The sequence below is a fragment of the Leguminivora glycinivorella genome, chromosome 8 (genome assembly GCF_023078275.1).
Source record: "Leguminivora glycinivorella isolate SPB_JAAS2020 chromosome 8, LegGlyc_1.1, whole genome shotgun sequence".
NCBI classification, from domain to species: domain Eukaryota; kingdom Metazoa; phylum Arthropoda; class Insecta; order Lepidoptera; family Tortricidae; genus Leguminivora; species Leguminivora glycinivorella.
In genome coordinates, this window is record NC_062978.1 from 6,598,779 (window position 1) to 6,620,900 (window position 22,122).

A 22,122-nucleotide genomic window follows, 5' to 3' on the forward strand; every position below is an offset into this window, starting at 1 on the left:
GACAAACGTAACATGTATAAAGAACGTAAAGGATTCATTGTGGGCTGTTCAAAGCTCGAAATGCATTTAACACATAAATGAATTGTGGTGTTCCATGCTTAAAGGGATGAAATTCGATTGGAATTTTAGATTAAAATGTCCTATACACTCGAAACATAGGGATCCTTTAGGTATAGAACACCACAATTATTTTTAAAGTAATTTTATAGTGTGGTACGAACGATAGTTGTGTGCATAGATAGAACAGTAAGCTACAGAGGCACGAGTAGCTGACCCCATTGCATACAACAAACGTCTATGAATAGTAGTAGTCTATGAACGTTGACAACTCCAGCCCCGACCACTTCGCTTAGCCCGCACCCTCTTTGAGTTCTGGCAACCGTACTCACCGCCAGGAACACCTATGAGTGGATATAGTACAGACTTCACCATCAACATAAATACCTCGGCCTCGTTGATGTCGGGCTGCAGCGGCGGCAGCTTGGTCCACTTCTGCTCGGAGTGTGTGCGGTACTGCAGCAGGAACGCTCCGAGCTTGGAGCCCGGTCCGGGCCCGCGCCACCGGACTACTACTGAGTTGGACGTCGCTCGCTCCACGCCCATCCACGTTGGCGGTAAAGGACCTGAGATAAAGCAAATGCATCTATAATAAGAATGATAGGTATATCATAACGGAGAACGGTAATTTTTTTAGCCTATTGGCGTGTCCAACTACTGAGGTAAAACCAATCCTCAAGGTGTCAATCAATCCCGATTTTCGCTTCTTCCGGCCAGTTTTTCAGGAAGGCGGGACGGAAGGCGTCAAAGTCGTCCCGCCATCTGTACCTTAGCCTCACTCACTCTTCGTCGTCGGCATCCACGGCAATGTTAGCTCACCTGTCCCTGTGTCTATGTGTAGTCAGTCACGAGGTATACTCACGGGCGCCATGTCACGTCGTACAAGGGACCAATCTAGTGCAGGCCTGCCGTCAGTATGGCACTACTTACGGACTGGCTTGAACACAGTATGCCGCTCGCTGCGCAGACCGTGGCTCACGGCTGCCACAGTCACTTCGTATACGGCACCCGGGAACAGTCCGGACAGCGTTGCATTTGTGTCCGTCGTCGTTATCTGCAAATAAAATTTGTATAAATGGAAGAGTTTAACCCCTTATTCATAAACGTAGACTAAAGTTATCAAGCCGATAAAGTTCGTTTGTCCCTTTTTATCACACCAATATACTGGAAAGGGGCAAACCAACTTTATCGGCTTGATAACTTTAGTGTACGTTTATGAATAAGGGGGTAAGACGTTAAATTTTGAATTTTATTTAGCTGTATAAAACCGCGCATACCTCGGCCGAAATGCTTAGAAAGGCTAACAAAAGTATAATGTACAAGATACATTTGCTTTGTAATGTATACAAACAATCACGCGATGAGCATTTGTCATCAGAGTTCCAGGCGAGGTACAGTTGGCTCTAAAGCTCCAACATCTACTGTTGAGGCGTCACACGTGCATTGGGGAAAGAGCCGAAGGCAAAGACTCGACACGACAGGGTAGGTAGCTGAATGGCACAAACGCTCACGAAACGAAACGCTCGTAGATATCTATCTCTATCGCTCTTGCGTATTGGCGCGACAGAGCCAGACTACGGGTGGAGGGTAGACAGAAGGTGGAGGGAACATTCGGGCGGTATCTTACCGTCTTAAAGGTGTACTCCGGGTCGTTCGGGTCAGCACCGGGCTCAGGCCGGCGACGGTGCCGCAGCTCGTAGTGATCCTGCCTCGAATTGACATCGGAGCTCCAAGCGAGGGACAGCTGCCGCGCCGCGCCGCCCCAAGTACGCACCACGGGCGCTAGCGGTCGTGTGGCAGCGCTGTTTGAAATAAATCCATACTAATATTATAAATGAAAAAGTGTATGTGTCTTTGTTTGTCCGTCTTTCACAGCAAAACGGAGCGTCGAATTGATGTGATTTTTTTAAGTGAAGATAGTTGAAGGGATGGAGAGTGACATAGGCTACTTTTTATCTCTTTCTAACGCGAGCTGAGCCGCGGGCAAAGGCTAGTAAAATATAAATCTCATCTTTTCGATCATCCTTGTTGATAGGAAAGGCGGTAAATATATAGGCGGTCAATTTACGAGTGCGCAAAGGATCGAGGAGTAATAGCTCTTTTTGTCTGATAAGATAAATTCGTTAGCTAGGCTTTACCATTAGATAAGCTTTCCTTTTTCTGCATTTACGAAAATAGCAATAATAATGCGAAATTACAATACAATACAATACAATACTCTTTATTGCACACCTTGATAAAATACAACAATACAAAACAAGGAAGAAACACGAACAAAGGTAAACAACAGGCGGTCTTATCGCTAAAGAGCGATTTCTTCCAGACAACCTTAAGGTAGCGGAAATTGATAAATTTACATAATGTCAGTAGGTGTCAGCAAATTAATCAAAAAACTAATGTATAAAGCCTGACTGTAACTTGCTAGCTCTTGTCAATGTTACCGCCAGTTTTCTCCGCTCGACAGAATGTGCAACGTTTTTATTTTGTGTTCAAGTGTCCACAGCTACTTATCGTTAGTGCAACATATGCGAGTGTGCACGGGGAACGTCCCACTTTGTCGATTGCTGTAAAGCCGCTTTGTCACTTTATTCATATAAAGATTTAAAGATACAAGTAAATCTCGCCTTAATGGTAACCGACAAACTGGGACGTTTTATTAAACACACTCACATATTGTCATGTGCGATATCGGAGCTCTACTCACCGACAAGAAATTGTAGAAATTAAAAAAAATGTTTCAATAAATTTTCTTTTTGCACTGTAGTCACAGTACATATAGTAAAAAGTACTATCGTACAGTATGATGGCCACTCCCGCTCCCCGCTGAAAGTGCCGCATACCCCCTCTCGGTTACCTCACAGTTACCGCCTGTCAAAAACGCGACCAGTCGACCTGTTATAACTCACTCATACAAGCTTGTTACGCGTTCACCTACACGAGCTTAGAATGTGTGCTAGGAACGCGCCTCTTTCATATATTTGATTGCCAGTGTCCGAGGTGTGCTGTAGTCAAGGAACTGTACCTACGCGACAATTAACCAGGTTACGTTAATGTAGTTAGTTGCAAAAGTATGTCTACTATCAAAGTCACGTTAGGGTACAGAAAGTACTAGACACCTGTTCCTGACTCATTATTGCTAGAGATGTTACGAATAGTGTAAATATTCGGTAAAATGTGTATTATTTTGAGTGACATTTTATCAAAATGTTTGCCTAAAAACGACAACTACAAATTTTTCCTGTAAAATAAAGATAATAAATTCTCTTAAAAATTGCCTCATTGAACAACTGAAGGAGACATACAATTAAAATAAATTGCTATGAAAAAGTAACTGAAGAGGCTGAACACCGAATCATTGCCGAATATTCGTGGCGTCTCTACTCATTATTCATTGCCTAATCATTTGTATTATTAAAATTATCATCGATAACAGGACACCTGTGTTCGATAAGCGTTAACAAAAGTAATAAAACCACTGATTTTGGAGACAATAATAATTAGGTATCAGTTGCCGTTGTAGTAATGTTGTACTTGGTTGTGTTTGGAGCCCTAGTGGCGTTTGCCAGCGGACAAACCACACAGGTTACCCAATGTAAGTATTAACTATTGGAAAACGGAAATGTGTCTTCGTAAACTGAACTGTACACATAACATAATTCGTCACCCTAGTTCACAATCGTACTACTTAATTACGTAGAAAAATGGTTGTAATAAAGATCTTGTATTTATGCACTAAGGTACAGTCGAGTTCGTAAATAAGTGTACATTTTGCAATAAGGTGAAAAAATGAACTCTACTATAATAATTTCAATATCATTTTCGCCGTAATTAGTACAACTGTGAATTATTAATTTATTAGATACATATAGTACATATGGTGCTTTTTTCTCGCACTAGTGCGCAAAGTAGTACTTTATGAATATGTCGACGGTGAATTTCCTTTTTCCTGCACTTGTGTCTTGTACCGTAATGTATTATTTCATTCATTTATTTTATACGTTCCATTCGTGCCAGCCCTTAGGAAATGACCTATAAGTACTTAATATATTGTATAATAGTACGTTACATTACATCAGAGGCCGGGAAAATGAGGATTTCCGGCCAAGTGGGTATATACGGCCGAGCGAGCGTGCGAGCGAGGCCGGATAGGGATACGAGGCCGGGAATCCGTTTTCACGCCGAGGCATGTATAGTGCTTTTCTCAAACATACAATGAAATAAAAAAAAATGCTCTAAAGGACAATATTTTATAAAAAAAAGTTACTTTGCAGGCCTAGGCCTGAAAAATAATATGAAATCCCTTTACAGTCCTCTCGAGTTGTTGCGCCCAAAAAGCGATACTTCCCAGCCCATTTTAAGGAACGTAAAGACAATATTTCATTGCATGTTTGAGAAATATTTATTTGCAGGCAGACACAGTGAGGGCGAGGTGCCCATAAACACATATGTCGGCGGATGCGATGTCCCGCCCTGCGGGCTCCCGCAATTGGAGGATGCCGTTATTAACATCGTGTTCAGAGCTCGTGAGTTACCCCTCTTGTTAAGACTAGGTTGTTCTTACCCTTATTATTATTATTTTTTTATTACCCTATTGTAGTGTCCCACTGCTGGGCAAAGACCTCCCCTCGCTTCCACTCAACCCTGTCACGTGCCTGTATAATGTGTTCGCAAATTCTCGAGTGTTCGAACAACTGCAAACACAGACGCCCGTCGCTCGCGGCGTCTTAGGACAACCGTTATTTTTAGGACGATACGGGAGCGAAAATGCTAAAATGGAAAGGAGTCCCCTTTCAATTTGACATAGGCTACTTTTTGTCTCTTTCTACCGCAAGCGAAGACGCGAGCAAAAGCTAGTTACTAGTATTATAAATGGGAAAGTGTGTGTGTCTGTTTGTTTGCCCGTCTTTCACGGCAAAACGGAAACGTGATTATTAACGTAATAATAGTTGAAGGGATGGTGAGTAACATTTGCTACTTTTTGTCTCTTTCTAACTCCCCACTTCCCTAAACTGGTAATGGAGAGGGGGCTAAGATTGTATGGAGCATTCTGCAATTTCCCAATTTAACGCGAGCGAAGCTGCGGGCAAAAGCTAGTTTGACATAAATCAAAGGCCGCAAGTCGCAAAAAACTCATAAAAGTACTATTTTTCAGCACGCACAATGCACAGCATGACAACACTTGCAATCGCGTACCTGCCGGGTTTACTGGGCATCGAGATCCCGATCCCCTACAACCTGCGGGAGAAGGCGGTCACTTGCAACTTCCTGGACAACTCGTATTGCCCGGTGCTGGAGGGAGAGGTGTTGCAGTATACGTTGCTCATGTATATCGAGCCCACTTTTGTTGTGGTACGTATCGTCCATCATATTCTTAACCCTTAAGGTTCGGCAAAGACATATACCTCTATAACTCCGTATAGACAGATAAATTCTAAGAAAAAATCGTACCTCAGTACCATCAAATACTATATAAACTAATACGTGCAGCTTCTGACGTTTCCCATACAATTGAGCGGCAACAATTTTACTAGCGCCATCTAGCGGTTCGAGTTGATCAAAGTAGTTGTTCAGACTTTTATTTGAGTAAATTAAAATAGAAAATGCTATTACTTGATCTACTTTAACATTTTTAGACGGAATAAAACAAAAAAATAAGAATTTGTAATTTTTTTTAATTTTATGCTGTATGAAACTAAACTATTTTGATCAACTCATGCCGCTAGGAGCGCTAGTGTGCATGTTGCCAACTTTGGCACCGAGCTGCACGTATTAACTCGTAGAGTTTACATAGTAGTTGGTACCATACAGAAAAAGGTACGGTGGCCTAGATGGCATATTACACCTTTGGGGTACGCTCAGCTAGATGGCGCTAATATTAATATTTGACATTTTAACACATATCGAACTAAGAATATGGACCAAATTGTCATAACTGAGGTTCAAAAGTTTTAAGCCTGTGTCAAGAGATGGCAGTCTATGCACTGTGATTACACATTTTACTTCGACAGGAACTCTCTATAATACTAGATCCTCTTTGGGTTCGGCCACACATAGGGCGTTTTGAGAGTTAGCAGAGCGCTCGCAATCTGCTCCGTCCGCGCCATCATTGCGCTACGCTAACGCTGCGCCTTTAAAACGCGGATGTGTGGCCGAGCTTTTAAATGCATATGGTACATACATATATATAATCACGCCTATCTCATAAAGGGGTATGCAGAACACATGAACTACTCAAGTTTCAGTGCCACTCTTGACAAAAATGGGTTGAAAGAAATCGAAATTGTGACATTGCAGTGACAGGTTGCTGGCCTCTCGCCTACGCCACTATTTAACCCAATAAATGCATATGGTAACCTTTATTTTAGTTCTGAAATGTCTAATGTCCAAAAATAAAGATCGCATTCGAGTCTTGATACTGATGCGTCACAGTCTATGGTTGACATTGATGTGAGTGATAAGCCATTTCAGTTGTAGCCATTTGGCTACAGTATGAATTAAGGGGTTAATGGTGCTCTCACGCAAAGGCGCGTTGTCCCTGTCACACTATGTTAATATAACATTTATAACAGCCCAGTGTGGGAGCATCATAAGAGCCAGGGTTCTTGTCTGTGAAGTAATCGCCATTCCGTTCTCTCTGCCGTTTTTGACGCATCAATGTCATAATGAAACCTTTTCAAAAAACTGTAAAGGCATAGTATTTTCTATAAGTTACTCTATGGTTTAGTTTGTGTGATATGCTGCACTTTAGCGTTAGAAAATTGCCGTAATATTCCCTATTCAATTAACACATACAAATAACATAGACAAAAAATAGCGCACTACGTCAGAAACCGGTTTGTAATTTATAACCCCGCCCGCTGGTCCAGCACCCGCCTAGCGGGTTCTTAGGTATCTGAGCGACGAGTGCCCACCAGGCGGATTCTTGTTTGCGAAAGTGTTAAAATTGTGTATTTTGTACAGGGCATCGCTCCTACGATCGAGTTCCGCATCGCGGACGAGAGCGGCGAGTCATTCCTGTGCCTCCGCGTGCCCGTCGTCATCCTGCCGTCCAACACCCGCCGAGCAAACGCTACGCTACTAGATTATAACTAACCATACTGTAACTGCAACCTGTGTATGTTACTTAATATATTTATTACTTAAAAACAGAATAAACCATTGTTTTAATCTAGCCTTTTTACGCTTACACTTGTCTCATGGTTTGTAATTAGTATGACCGTACACCACAACCTGAGCACAGTATAATAAAGAGTACTATCGTACAGTATGGTCACTCTCTGTCTCGCCTCATTCACACAAGCATGGTACGCGTTCACCTACACAAGTTTAGACTGTGCGTAAGAACGCGAACGCGTTTTTTTCATATCCGGGCCATTTTTTTTAAAAGTTGTCCACTCCACTTTTTTTGTAATAATATTGGTATTTTTAAGTGATTCAATCAAGAAGCGCGAGGTCTTACGATCCCGAGAGGAGAAAAAATGTCCTAGGACTTCCATACATTTTTTAAACCTTCATTCCCTTACCGCCATACAAAATGGTAACGAAATGGGGAAAAACCTTGGGACACTTTTTTTCTCCTATTAGGATTGAAAGAGCTCGCGATTCTAAGTGGAAACCACATAAATGCAAAAAAAGTGGGAGGGAGGGGGATAATAAAAAAAATATGGCCCCATCCATCGCCATTGTCCGAGGTGTCCCCTCCTGAGGGTTGGATGAGAAGAGGGTCGGCACATACCTGAAGGTGGCCTCCGCGCTGTCGACGCCGCGCGACACGGCGGTGACGGCGACGGTGTAGTTGCGGCCCGGCAGCAGCTGCGCCGTGTCCAGCGTGATGTTGGTGGCCGGTGTCGACTGCGTACTGCTGTCTCGTGTATACTTGTCCTTGTCACACACACCTGAAGGTGGCCTCGGCGCTGTCGACGCCGCGCGACACGGCGGTGACGGCGACGGTGTAGTTGCGGCCCGGCAGCAGCTGCGCCGTGTCCAGCGTGATGTTGGTGGCCGGTGTCGACTGCGTACTGCTGTCGCCGGAACCGTGAGCCTCGTGGTACGACACCTGGTTACAAGGCGATACATTAACGTTGACACTTCGCCAGCGGCGTCGAATACTATGTTTAAAAATGTACAGATACACTACGGCGGGCAAGAATGATTGTTCATGCAGATGGTCGCGAGCGATTGGCAGATACACTACGGCGGGCAAGAATAATTGTTCATGCAGATGTCGCGAGCGATTCGCAGTCTCACGCGTACGGCCAGCCTTAACCCTTCACCGCATATTTTTTAATTTTTTGCCTTTATAAATTCTACTTTTCTGACCGCTGTATAGAACAGACAAATTTGAACAAATATTGCAAGCGTCACTTGCGGTGACAATTACTATGAATAGGTACTTATAAATAGTTAAAGTGTTCATGCTTTTTGATAACAACTCAGGTTCCTATCAAACAGAAGTACTTAACTATATCAATATTGAATAAGATATTTAAATTACTTTGAAATGATTCAGCAAGTAATTAAAATAATAACCTTATATTCGTCCTGCGTGCTGCCTTCTGCGGGCGTCCACCACACGAGTATTCCACCGCCCTCAGTCTCGTTTTGGTAGCGCCACTGCAGGTCTTGAACCGGCAGAGGTTCTGCAAAAAGAATATGATTTAATACCTACTGCAGATAAGTGAAGGAAACTTAAAATGAAATTTACACAAACCGTGAAATTTCAAATATTCGTCTGCCATATTGTAATTTTTTGACACGTTAGGCATCCATTTATATAAATGGGCTTAGTGCGTTTTCACATTATACGATCCGATATCGGATGTCTGAAGGATTTCAATAGTAAAAATCAAAGATGGCGGCTTAAATGTATGGGATATCGGTCCTACATCCGATATCGGATCGGATAATGTGTAAACGCACTCTTGGCCACAGACGAGCCAAAGGCAAAGACGTGTGTGTCGAACTCTTCAGCCCGTCAAAAGACTGGAAGGGCGAGCTTCTCATTGTAATACATGGGTGTAGTGTAAGGTGTACTCACTGAGCGTGATCTCCGCGGGCGCGGGCCACGAGGTGACCTTGCCGGACATGGTCTTGACGGTGACGGTGTAGTGTGCGCCGGGCTCCAAGCCATCGAAGGTGACGGCCGGCGTCTCGTTGCGGGCGCGTAGCACGGGCGCTAAGCGACGCGATGCGCCGCCGCCCGATACTGATACTTGGTATTTCTCGAACTCGCTGTTAACATAAGATATTTTTAATATATAGTTGAAGAATAATCTCAAAAAAACTGGCTAAGAGCGTGTCGGGCCACGCTCAGTGTAGGGTTCCGTAGTTTACCGTATTCTTTTTTTCAAAAACTGTTCAACCTATCAAGTTCAAAATAATTTTTCAAGAAAGTTTTTATAAAGTTCTATTTTTGTGATTTTTTTCATATTTTTTAAACGTATGGTTCAAAAGTTAGAGGCCCCGGGACGCATTTTTTTAACTTTTGGAGCGATTATTTCTGAAAGTATAAAAAATATCAAAAAATGATTTTAGTAAACCCCTATTCATTTTTCAATACCTATCGAACAATAACGGTCACTGAGGTTCCTAGTTGACTACGGAACCCAAAAAACTGGAGGGATAGTCTGTAAAGACTCTTAAGAGACCTAAGATTCGTTCTAAATTTTTACTTGTTATAGCAGTGTGTTTCAAAAGCAATCTTCAGATTGATACAGCGGTCTAGCATAGGGCGCTAAGTGTCTGTGAGCTATAGCGCAAAAACTAAGGAGATTTCTTCATGAAGAACACTGTTGTAAGATATTAAAACGTTATTGAAAAACAGTCTCTAGTCTAAACAGAAATATGTATGTCATGTCATATTAGAGCGTACTTCTCCTCCTTAGCCCGTTTTCACATTATCCGATCCGATATCGGAAGTCGGAAGGATTTCAATGGAAAAAATCCAAGATGGCGCCTGCAATGTATGATATATCGGTCCTACATCCGATATCGGATCGGATAATGTGAAACGCACTTAGGCGGTAGCAAAGTGACTATAAACTTGGTGGGCGTGGCGTATCGCGGCGGTATCTGCACGTCGCGAGGTCGGAGCGGCACGGTGCGATACTGCGTGGTCGGACACGGGTAAGTTGTATGGCCTGCCCGGTGTGAGTAATTAGAGTACCTAAGCAATATGTCTACCTCTCCTCCTTAGGCGGTAGCCAAGTGACCCTGAACTTGGTGGGCGTGACGTATCGCGGCGGTATCTGCACGTCGCGAGGTCGGAGGGGCAAGGTGCGGTACTGCGTGGTCGGACACGGGTCAGTTGTATGGCCTTTTTTTTTTTGACGGAGTGGGAATGCTGTTACGCACGATGTGTGGGACTCGCCGTTTCTTTCCCCTACCCTGTCGAGAGGGGGGAAACTTGGCCCTACCCACTAAACCCACTCCGGCGTTCCATCCTCTTTGCCGTTCGCGAGGGCGCGCTGGGATCGATGTTGTCATCATGTCATTCACCACGGCGCCCTCCGGCATTGCCCGGCCAAGGCACCCGCATAAAGAGGGGGATCAGAGACGCTTGATCCCCCTCGCTATCAGTTGTATGGCCTGCCCTGCCAATTAGAGTACCTAGCGCTATATGTATACCTCTCCTCCTTAGGCGGTAGCCAAGTGACCCTGAACTTGGTGGGCGTGACGTATCGCGGCGGTATCTGCACGTCGCGAGGTCGGAGCGGCACGGTGCGGTACTGCGCGGTAGTCGGCGCGCTGATCTCGGTTCCGACACGGTTTGCACGGAGATGTTGTACGGCCTGCCTGGCACGAGCCCTTTGAAGGCGGCCTGTGCTGGACCTGGTGGTTCGCCTTCTTTTTCTACGTATAGTTCGGATTCCCGCGCGTCGGGGGGTACGATTGACACCTGTATTTAATTAGGAAGGAAACTGTAATATAGTCGCGAAATTTAATAAATCTCATATTAGAATACCCATTCTACAATTGACCGTAGTTTTGTAGAGCGATTCTAGAAAGCGATTTTTTTTTCCTTTCTTCTTTTCACAATGATACAAAAAAAATAAAGATAGATTGCATAACTACGGTTATTTAAAAAGGGAATTTCAAATTTTTGGGACAGAATCAAAGGGTCAGAGTCTTGGTAGCTTTATTTGTGCCTATATTCAAGGTCCTGTGTCCAGTCTTGTCCAGCGAGGCAGCGACTCATTACGTGCATAGGTACCAACCATGATCTCGTTGGAAAATCAGCGCTGGCTTCGGGTCAGCATTGTGTTAAGGCACATTCCGTTTTAGATTTAGATAATTGAATGCATTACAATTGTAATCTTAGTCAAACGTAGGGATGAATTGTAAACTCATTATAAGCGATTTAATCCGTTTCCATAGTTTTATTTCATGAGTAACTATCGCGGTAACCGAAGACAATATTAGTCATACTTCTTAGTTTGTTTTGTGTCTTAGTTTTCAGTTTGTCACGAATAATTTGATTCTGATTCATACCTTATAATGCGTGTAGGCGCCGGGCGGGTAGGGCGGCTGCCACAGCACAAGCAGCGTGGTCTCATTACGGAACCACACGATGAACTTGCCCGGTGTGTTGGGCTCTGTAACATAAAACATGACACGATGTAGTAAGGACGCATATAAATAAGGGGGGGTTTAGGGGGATTAACCCCCCTTATGACTCGACCGACTTGTCAAACTCTATGCGCCGATGACAAGAAACTCCCATTCCTTCTCTGTATGAAATCCTTACATACTGGATGCGTTATTCCTCAAATTACTACATTAATATCGATAAATTGTTCCTCGTATCGCAGCGCAAGAGGAGACATGAAAATTTATATAAAAATATTTTTTAGACTCAACCGTACGTGCGCTTTCACATTATCGGATCCGATATCGGATGTAGGACCAATATCCCGTACATTACATCCGATATTCGGATATCCGATAATGTGAAAACGGACTAAGCTAATTATAGGTCATTTTTCGTTAACAGAGATAACCAATAATACAACATTATCTTTATGACACGATTGCAATTAGTCACTGATGCATATTAGCAAACTTATTAGCTCATTATTGTGAAAATAATTACAGGCAACATAGTTTCAGTGACGAAAACATTTAGAGGTAATGTTGTAAAAAAGTACCAAGAACCATGTTCCGATTGTAAGGATACTTTCTAACTTTATTTCTTAAAACGCGGCATGTTGTTATAAAATATCAATACTATTAGGTAAGTATGACATAATCACAACAAGCCAATCAATTAAATCATACAAATGCTGTCACGAACAATTAAAGTGCAAGGAATTGACCGGTCGTTCCCACGCCATGATATGATGTGACAAAAAAGGACGATTACATTTCCTATGACGTAGTTTCTTAAGTTCTGACAACACATCTGGTTATGGTAAAAAAAATCGAAATGTCTGGGGGTGTACTCAAGATGATAATTGTTGATATACTCGTAAAATGCCAATCTTTTAAAATGACGACCGGCTTAGGATCAGTAGGACCAAACCGTATGTCACCGAATTTAGCGTTCGCAAAATTGTTTGTATGGGAATTTCCAGACTTCTGTTGCGTAACGTTGATTTAGTCGTATGGCATCAATTGGAATTTTTTTGTCGCTTTACAAGTTAATATCTAAGTTCTTCATCCTGTGTCTGTTGACTGTAGTTGATGCAATTGGCCCTAGTGTATTTATAAATCCTGCTTGTGAAATCTATAGTCCTAGGAGCGAACGGGCATATCTTTATTTGGTGAATAGAAATGTTTATATAGGTATTACTTTCAACTCCCGTGTTTGGACATATTTTAATATCATCCCAGGTCAACCGCGATTACTTTACCTTTTTTCCGACGATTCAGCTAGGTTGCAGTAGCGTGTTGCGTCACGGGGTCTTCTAATAAAATATAAAGAAATAATAATATTTAATCGGACTAGACCCGGAAGTTATATTAAATATAGACATTTGTTCCTGAAAAGTGGTCCATTTTTATTATAGAAGTATTTGTCCTTCTTGGAATCGGTATTTTTTCAGCCAGGCCGTTGCCACTGTGTTTTATTATAAAAAAATCGTACTTCACTCTCATAATTGTAACGAAGCATGTCGCTCTCACATAATAAAGCCAAGCACGCGTCGCAAATCCGACGCGGAACGAATACTTGCACTGCCGTCCAGTGTTAATTGAAAATGTTTAGATCTCATTACTAAGAGAAATAGTCCAATATAACCTAACCTAACCGAAGTACCAATTTCCTACATAGAAGACATTTGCAAAAGTGGCTATTTGAATAAGTGAAAATAGTTGCATGTTGTCCGCCTGATGGAAAGCGGTCACCGTCACCTATGGACGCCTGCAACACAAGGACTGTCACGTGCGCGTTGCCAACCCATCAGAAACGTACACTCCTTTTTGCTGTGTACTTAACACACCAATTGTTGTTTGCGTCCCCCCGAACCAACCTTTAATTTTCAACATATACCTAACGGTACTATTACACGGGCATGGCAAAACGGTTGCCAGCAATTCACATACCATTGCCGCGTTTGTTCAGTACGCACCAACTAACTATGGAGCAAACGCGGCAATGGTGACATGTGAATTACGGGCAATTGTGTTGCCCGTGTAACAGCACTTTAAGGAACTGAATAAAATATTCTACAACTGTATTTAAATTTTGTCTCTTGCGATGTTTTGTCGAGAGCATGACATTCATATCAGTGTAATAAAAGTAAACGCTAAACGTATTTTTGTAAATTAAATTGTGTTTTGTCTGTAAATAAAATTTAATTGATTGAAACGAATTTATACATGTAATAAGAGTTTGAAATCAAGTTTATAAAAAACAAGTACTCAAACATTTAACATAATGATTAAAATGACTACCAAATGCTTTCAAATAAATAACTTCCGCTGATATAACAAGAGGATAATAGGGCTACGGGCATTGAACAAGTAATGGTCACTGGCAAGGTCGATGATAAAACCATACAGTAACTATTATTTTTTAACAGTTCCGGACGTGACGTATCCGAATTGGCAAAAGAACCTTTAGAGCGGGTTCGCACTACGTCTGATCCGAAACCGTTCCGAATCCGATCCGAACCCGTGAAAATAAAATCCATCGTAGCCGAAGAACTATTTGTGTGATAGTTTACGCACCAAATCCGAAGAATGACGGAGATCGGATGTAGACAAGGAGACGTTCACTTTCTGCCACGACAGCAAAACCCTTTGTGTCTCTCTATCACTCTTCCAAGACTTCCATATTGCGGAGTTCTAACGATTAGCACGTTGGCTACGCGTCCTAGCATGCATCGTCATTTGGCAACAAATATTGCGCGTTATTCTAGCAGGTGATGTCAAAATGGAAGCGCGCGGGCGCCCTGATTCTGTCACATTTGCAAATTAACGCGTAACAAACAAACTATGAAGTATTTTGTTTATTTAGAAATTAAACAGCCATGTACAAAATTTCACAAAAAAATGGCACAAATTAGGCCAAATATTTTCCTACATTTTATACTATAATGGCTGCTGGGCGGCTATGAATTTGGCTACCTAATGATTCTCCGACAATTTTTTAGCCGATTATTGATTCGCCGACAATGATTCGCCGAATGCCGTTTAGCCGAATAATCAAACTATCGCTGTCACTTTTGGTCGAATAACGTAACGTAGAATCTTGGTTCGTATACAGTTCAGTTCGCTTCTGTGCAAATTATCCGAACTACTATTGGACATTTTTCATTTAGCAAAGTAATATTTTCGTTTAAGCCATGTTTAGTCGAATAACGTTTCACATTTTATACATTGTTAAAATATTTTCCAACGAATGAATTATCGCTATTGTAAAAAAATTACGCACTCCATAGACACTTTTTTTTTTACATTCATACAGTATACATATAATCACGCCTGTAGCCCATAAAGGGGTAGGTAGAGCAAATGAACTATTAAGTTTCAGTGCCACTCTTGGGGCAAAAAGGGGTTGAAAGAAATGCAGATTGTGACATTGCAGTGACAGCGCCACAATTTAACCCATACCCCACAGTCGACCTCCTCGACACCCACGGGAAGAATGGAGGGGGGGGGGGGGGTTCTTAAACAATGTATAATGTGAAATTTACATATACTGGCAACGGTGTACCCTTGTTTCGCCGACAAACTTTTCATCGAATATCATTTCATCGACAACAAATCATCGAAAGTTTAGTTCGAGTAAAATTGTTTCGAGTAATTTGGTTTCAACTACTATTTATTTGAAATTTTCTTAGTTTTAATAAATACTATTCAACTAATATTTCTTCATCGCTGATTCATTTCAAAGTACTTCAAATAGCAGAAATACAAAACATCGCAATTCATTTAGTCGACGTATTATTACAAAACTTTCTCATTTGTCGTACTACACATTTATGGATGTTTTATTCTAGGAAACTTCAAATTGTCGATTTTATCGTGGCACATCACATACGTCCATAATTAAACTATGACCATTGGCTTTAATCCTATATTAGAGTACCAGTAGGTTTAGGTTAGGTTAGAACTGCGATACTACAACACGATGAATGGCTTTTAAAGTAGGTTTAGGTTAGGTTAGAACTGTGACCACACACAAAAACGACCAGCTTACAGAGTAGGTTTAGGTTAGGTTAAAACTGCGACCTACACGACAACGAATAGCTTTTAAACCACACACAAAAACGACCAGCTTACAGAGTAGGTTTAGGTTAGGTTAGAACTGTGACCACACAGAAACAAATAGTTTACAGAGTAGGTTTAGGTTAGGTTCGACCTGTGATTTAGACAGAAGCAAACGTATTGCAGAGTAGGTTTAGGTTAGGTTAGAACTGCGACCCTACACATCAACGAACGGTTTATACATATAGTAGGTTTAGGTTAGGTTAGAACTGTGGCCACAGACAAAAACAAACAGTTTACAGAGTAGGTTTAGGTTAGGTTAGAACTGTGATCACACAGAAACAAACGGCTTGCAGAGTAGGTTTAGGTTAGGTTAAAACTGCGACCCTACACAACAACGAACCGTTTTTAAAGTAGGTTTAGGTTAGATTAGAACTGTGACTAAACAAACAGTTTATAAATTGTAAAATTTTAGTAGAAATCATAATTGAAATAATATTATTCGTAATGAATTGTATTTAATGTAAAACAAAATGAAATGAAAAAACACGAAATGAAACACCACGATATAAAAGTATACTCGGAATAACTTATCTACGAAGTAAAAGTCTACGGTTTGATTTTACTTGTGTCGATTGTTCTACGATATGAACTGTCGATGAAATGAAATTATTTGAAACGTTGTCTTTGAAATAATATTCGAACAAGTGTCTGTCGGCCATTCAAGGGTAAACCACTGGCAACATTATGTTCTTGAAAAAAATTGGTGAATTGAAAACAACAATACATAATTTACTGAAATTAATCCTTGGAATCAGAACATGATGATTAATATAAATAAGTAAATGAAATAAATGTGAATTACTCATACAAACGATCTAACAACTAGATTTTTGAATCCGAAGAACACTTTGTACGCAAGTTCCAGGCTCCAGCCAACTCACCAAAAAAAAAATACCAAATGATCACTCGACCTATTGTGTTTCGACCAATTTTGTGTCGGCTAATTTTTACAATTACTAAATGATTATTCGTCGAAAAGTAAATCGGCGTATCAAATTTCTACCTACCGACTCCGTTTACGAACGAATATTATGCGAAATGAGAATTTTCCAATCGTTATTCGGCCAAAACAGACGTCGGCGAATCGTTGTCGGCGTACCGAAAATCGGCGTATTTTATTTCGGAATATCAATCGGGCACCTATGAATTTACGAGTAGGATATGATGCCAGTGGTGCGTTGATAATGAAATAATATCCATAACGAATTCATATATAGGTAACCTGCTTTTTCAATCAAATCAGCCTTCACAGGATCGCTAGAATAGGCTACTTGCCTCCTAGTCAAAAAAAAACTATTTACTTCAGTCCAAATATTTGAAGGATAGGATATCAATGAGACAAGTGGCATTGCAAAGTTGTTATGACGAGTGACGTCACCGTGCAATGTCGCCTTAACGAGCCGTGAAGGATACAATAGGTGAGGCGTCGACGTTAATTAGTCAAATTCAATTTATAAACGGTAAAGTATTGGGATTAGTTGCCAAAAGCGGATTCCATGAGCCGTCAGAGCCGTGGCATAATGTTAATGACGGGATAATGCTTGGAAGAAGAAACTAGAAATCAAGGTGTCAAATTTGACAATAGGTTACTTTCTTGCTAGTCAAATCAGCTTCTTTAACGAATTTGAACGATTTGCTAATATGGAATGAATATGAAATCGTGTCGAGTGACGTCACGGTAAACTCAGTTACTATATATCTTTCTATTCGACTTATTAAATATAAATTCTGCTTAAAAATAACTAATGTCCATGTTTTTATTATAATTATCTGATGCTTTATTTCGTACATGGTTCAAAATATTTTATTTTAGTAGCGGAAAATTCGAGCTATAAGTATTTAAATTTCTATAAAAGTAACTCATTTATTACTGATTGTTTTCAATTTTATAAGTTTATAAAACCTGTAATAGTAAATAAGCGATGATATAATAATAATATCTATTATTGAAATCCATGTATGCAGCTGATGTGAGAAAATAGGTACCTAGTTTATAAAACAATAGGTAGTTTCTGTAAGGTTAATGAATGAATACTAATAGAAGTAGTAACCGCAGACGCCACGCCTTTATTCACATGCTCACTGTGCAACTTGGTATTGTATATCCTACTGATACTATTTATATATGTATTAGACTAAGAGCCCAGAGCCGCCAGACTTTCCTCATTTCCTCAAGGATGAAACTTTGGGATGTCCGATCCGTCCGCGGACAATGTCAGTAACCGTTAGCACTAGAAAGCTGAAATTTGGTACCAATATGTATATCAATCTCGCCGACAAAGTGGTAAAATAAAAAGTGAAAAAAAAATTCTTTAGGGTGGCCCCCTACCTACATGTAAAGTGGGGAATGATTTTTTTTTCATTCCAACCCCAACATGTGATATATTGTTGAATAGGTATTTAAAAATGAATACAGGTTTACTAAAATCGTTTTTTGATAAAATTAATATTTTCGGAAATAATCGCTCTTAAAGTAAAAAAAAGTGTGTCCCCTCTCCCCTCTAACTTTTGAACCATACGTTTAAAAAATATGAAAAGAATCACAAAAGTAGAACTTTATAAAGACTTTCTAGGAAAATGATTTTGATCTTGATAGTTTGAACAGTTTTTGAAAAAAATACGGGAAACTACGGAACCCTACACTGAGCGTGGCCCGACACGCTCTTGGCCGGTTTTTTGACTTATATAACCGTTTTTATGCTTTACTCCCCGTGCAAAGCCGGGGTAGGTCGCTAGTTTATCATAAATCACGGGACCGTACTTTCCACCCGAGTCGTTTATATAGGGCCGTATGCTTGTGTTTGAATCGAAGAAGAACGGAAAGAAATCGGATGACAGAGAACGAATCTAGTGCAAAAATAACCACAGAAGTTCTACAGCTACTAGACTACGAATTATATTTTCACGAGTTTGGATCTGGCGTAGTGCGAAACGGCTCTTTTAAACTTCGGAGCGACGTGCGAATCGGATCTGTGGAAATTGTGGAATCCAACAATCCACAAGGACGCACAATCTGTCACACAACACAACTGTCGTTGACGGAACGGAAGGAAGCGGCAGCGTACGGCATCGCTCATGGTCAACACACTGACCTACAGGCTAATTTTAACACTAACTAGCTTTTTCCCGCGGCTTCGCACACGTACTAATCTAATCTTGTTTTCCCATACAAACTTTGGACCCCCATTTCACCCCCTTAGGAGGTGAATTTTAAAAAATCCTTTCTTAGTGCTCCTCTACACTTTATAAGGAACCTACGTGCCAAATTAGGAATCTCTAGAACCAGCAGTTTCGGCTGTGCATTGATATGTCAGTCAGTTTCTTCTTTTATATATTTAGATCAATCCGCTAATATTTTTCCACTGTTTTCCATCCGTTCCTTTCACGTCAAATGTTCCCTGTATTCGTTTAGAAGTTAAGTGAAATTCCTTGCCAGCTACATTTCCGAGAACATATAACCAGGCAACCTTCAAATCAAGGATGAACAGGCATCTTCTGGGCGAGCTCACTCCATCGTAGGCCACGTCTTTGCCTTTGGCTAGTATGTGGCCAAGAGTAAGCCCATTTATAATTTAAAAAAAAGTCTCATACAGGGGAGGGGAAGGTACAAACCACAACACAAGGCTTACTCAGCCTATTATGGCATAAGTCCGATTTGTTTAAGCTTCTCCCATACTTATTATTTAACAGTGTAGATAGCAGGTGCAATGGCCATCAAGATAATTGAATCTAAATCTACCCATTCACTTTGGCCTGGTTCGATTATCCGCGAGTGACGCAACGAGCGTCACCGCGGCGCGTAGTGAGGCGTGCGTAGTTAAACCCATGAAATAACACTATGGAAACGGATCATATCGCGTATATATAATAATAAAACCTCTATTGCATTAAACCTAACTGTAATTTGACATTGTTGTAAAATTTTACACAAATGGGTTTATTAGGTTTGTAACACATTAATTTAAGCACCTAGTACAGTTGAGCCTCTGCCTCCTGAACTATAAGGTCAAAGTCTCGGGAGTCAGTAGGTATTTCTTCGTGGTTGTGAGCTCTCAATTTGGTAACAGCAACAGGAATATAGACACAACATAATATAAACTCTTACTACAAAACGTTTACGCTATCGAGTAATGAACCAAAACGTATAGTAGTCGGGCATTTTCGCAAGAACAATCACCAAAAATATTTTTTCTAAGGTAAGTAAATTTTATGTTTCCTACTCAGAATCACCTGACAGCCCTTTCGATCTAGGACAAAAAACAAGAGACGAAAAAAATGGCTTTGTAATCGCTGTACAAAATGTTTCAAAAATGGTAACGAAGTGGAAAAAATAAATTTGGGACGCTTTTTTCCGCCTAGTAGAATGTAAAGAGCTCCAAATTCTGAGTAGAAAAAGATTTACTTTACCTGTTTTAGAAAAAAAAAGTTTTTGAATCTTTTTTCGCGAAAATGCCCAACCACACTACAGTAGTGAGGCGTAAATGCAGTCAAACCATATGTCATACTCGAGCGCAGCGAGTTCCGCTTTCTTGACGGACAACATTCGCGGTGAAACCCGACTGTCGATGTCGCGGTGCAACGCGTGTCCGCGCGAAAATGCTGTAAACTCATTACCTGCATGCGTAAATGTAGCTCTCAAGATGCTTTCATCTGTCAAAATGACAATCGAGTCTAGCTTTTAGCCCTTTAGGAAATTATGATGTTTCTAATAACCCTAAACAAAAAACAACGAAGACACAACAACGACCACAACAACAAAATAACAACCTCACAACAACAAAACGACCTCATGTAGTCACGACCCTCAACCATGAGGAACCGTGAAAAAAGAAGAATAACCCTACTCCCTATAGTATTTAGTATAGTATTTAATAAGTGTAAAGCTATTAGTTTAGAGTTTTCAAATCAACCTATAATTTCTTTTCTATGGAATATTAATGTACCTATTGTCATCGTACTTGAAGTACAGTGATCGATGCGCAATTAATACGTTTTTTCTGTAAATATTGATGCAAAATTGTAATTACTTTACCCTACATGTCCCACAACTCTACAACGCAACGTCGCATTTGCAAGCAACTGCAATGCGTTTTAATAATAAGCTAATAAGAGCCGAAACCGGATAGTTGACGCAAGCGATATTTTAAGCAAGTGTATAACGTGACTTATCTAAACTAAAAAAACTGGGTAAGTGTGAGACGGACTGGCCTACGATGGTTTCGTACATTTTTTTAAACTTAATGTTTTAAGATTTTCTTTAGTAAATTTCAGTTTTAGCACAGTATAATAAGGAGTACTATTGTACAATATGGCCACTCCGGCTACCCGCTAAAAGTGCCACCTACCCCCTCTCGGTTACCTCAAGGTTACCGCCTGTCAAAAACGCGAACAGCCGACCTGTCATATCTCATACAAGCATGGTACGCGTTCACCTACACGAGCTTAGAATGTGTGCTAGGAACGCGCCTCTTTCATATATTTGATCGCCAGCCGAGATGTGGTTTTAGGTACGTCAACGGGCAATATATTAATCTTGATTTCCTTGAGAGTGTAGAACGCTTTTTGGGGCATACCCAAACGGCCTTGTCTTGTTTTCGCGTTAACGTACTACCTAGAAGTTTCGTTTTTAGGGTTCCGTACGTCAAAATGGAAAAACGAACCCTTATAGGATCACTGAGTGCGTCTGTCTATCCGTCTATCACAGCTATTTTTTTTTACAGTTTCACTACAGTAGTGTAGACCAGAGTATATGGTAGCTATAGATAATTTCAATAACATACCTCACGAGATAAAAGGCCTTCACAGACAGACAAGTAAGTGATGCTGTACCTAATAAGTGTTCCATTTTTCCTTTTGATTTACGAAACCCTAAAAAAGTTTTATGTAGGTACCTACAAGGATACTTGGAAAGAGATGGAATCATCATTCTCCTTGCGTTATTCCGGCATTTGCCAAATTGCCACGGCTCATGGGAGAAATTTAAAGAAATAGGAATATTTAATCATTTACTTTTCATTTAATTATAATATAGAAAACAAATGATTGTGTCACATATGTATATGTAGGACAAATGAATTAATCTAAGTGTATTACGTGGTAGATAAGTTACGCGACGCAACTGACTGACTGACACATTCCTTGCATGATTTGAAATTGTTATTCGTTGAATTAATATGTAAACATGTTTTTTTTTTTATGTGATAGGAGGCAAACGAGCAGACAGGTCGCCTGATGGTAAGCGATCACCGCCGCCCATGGACACCCGAAACACCAGAGGTGTTGGAGGTGCGTTGCCGGCCTTTAAGATGGGTGTACGCTCTTTTCTTGAAGATTTGAAGGTCGCATCGGTCC

General features: G+C 40.8%; 2 protein-coding genes across 2 annotated transcripts in view; one reads left to right on the top strand and one right to left on the bottom strand.

Annotated features, from left to right (window-relative positions):
• Nucleotides 1–22,122, bottom strand: part of LOC125228947 (tyrosine-protein phosphatase 10D-like) — a 105,046-nt gene that overhangs the window by 51,206 nt on the left and 31,718 nt on the right. The window contains 9 exon segments of the mRNA XM_048133669.1: nucleotides 445–623; nucleotides 988–1,111; nucleotides 1,685–1,859; nucleotides 7,953–8,113; nucleotides 8,587–8,696; nucleotides 9,095–9,288; nucleotides 10,684–10,813; nucleotides 10,816–10,954; nucleotides 11,548–11,651. Of these exon segments, the coding sequence (XP_047989626.1) occupies nucleotides 445–623; nucleotides 988–1,111; nucleotides 1,685–1,859; nucleotides 7,953–8,113; nucleotides 8,587–8,696; nucleotides 9,095–9,288; nucleotides 10,684–10,813; nucleotides 10,816–10,954; nucleotides 11,548–11,651 (1,316 nt within the window).
• On the top strand, nucleotides 3,497–7,212 carry LOC125228946. Its single transcript, XM_048133668.1, has 4 exons — nucleotides 3,497–3,649; nucleotides 4,467–4,580; nucleotides 5,210–5,406; nucleotides 7,018–7,212. The coding sequence occupies exons 1-4, from the start codon at nucleotides 3,580–3,582 to the stop codon at nucleotides 7,147–7,149; spliced, it is 513 nt and encodes a 170-aa protein (XP_047989625.1). The 5' UTR covers nucleotides 3,497–3,579; the 3' UTR covers nucleotides 7,150–7,212.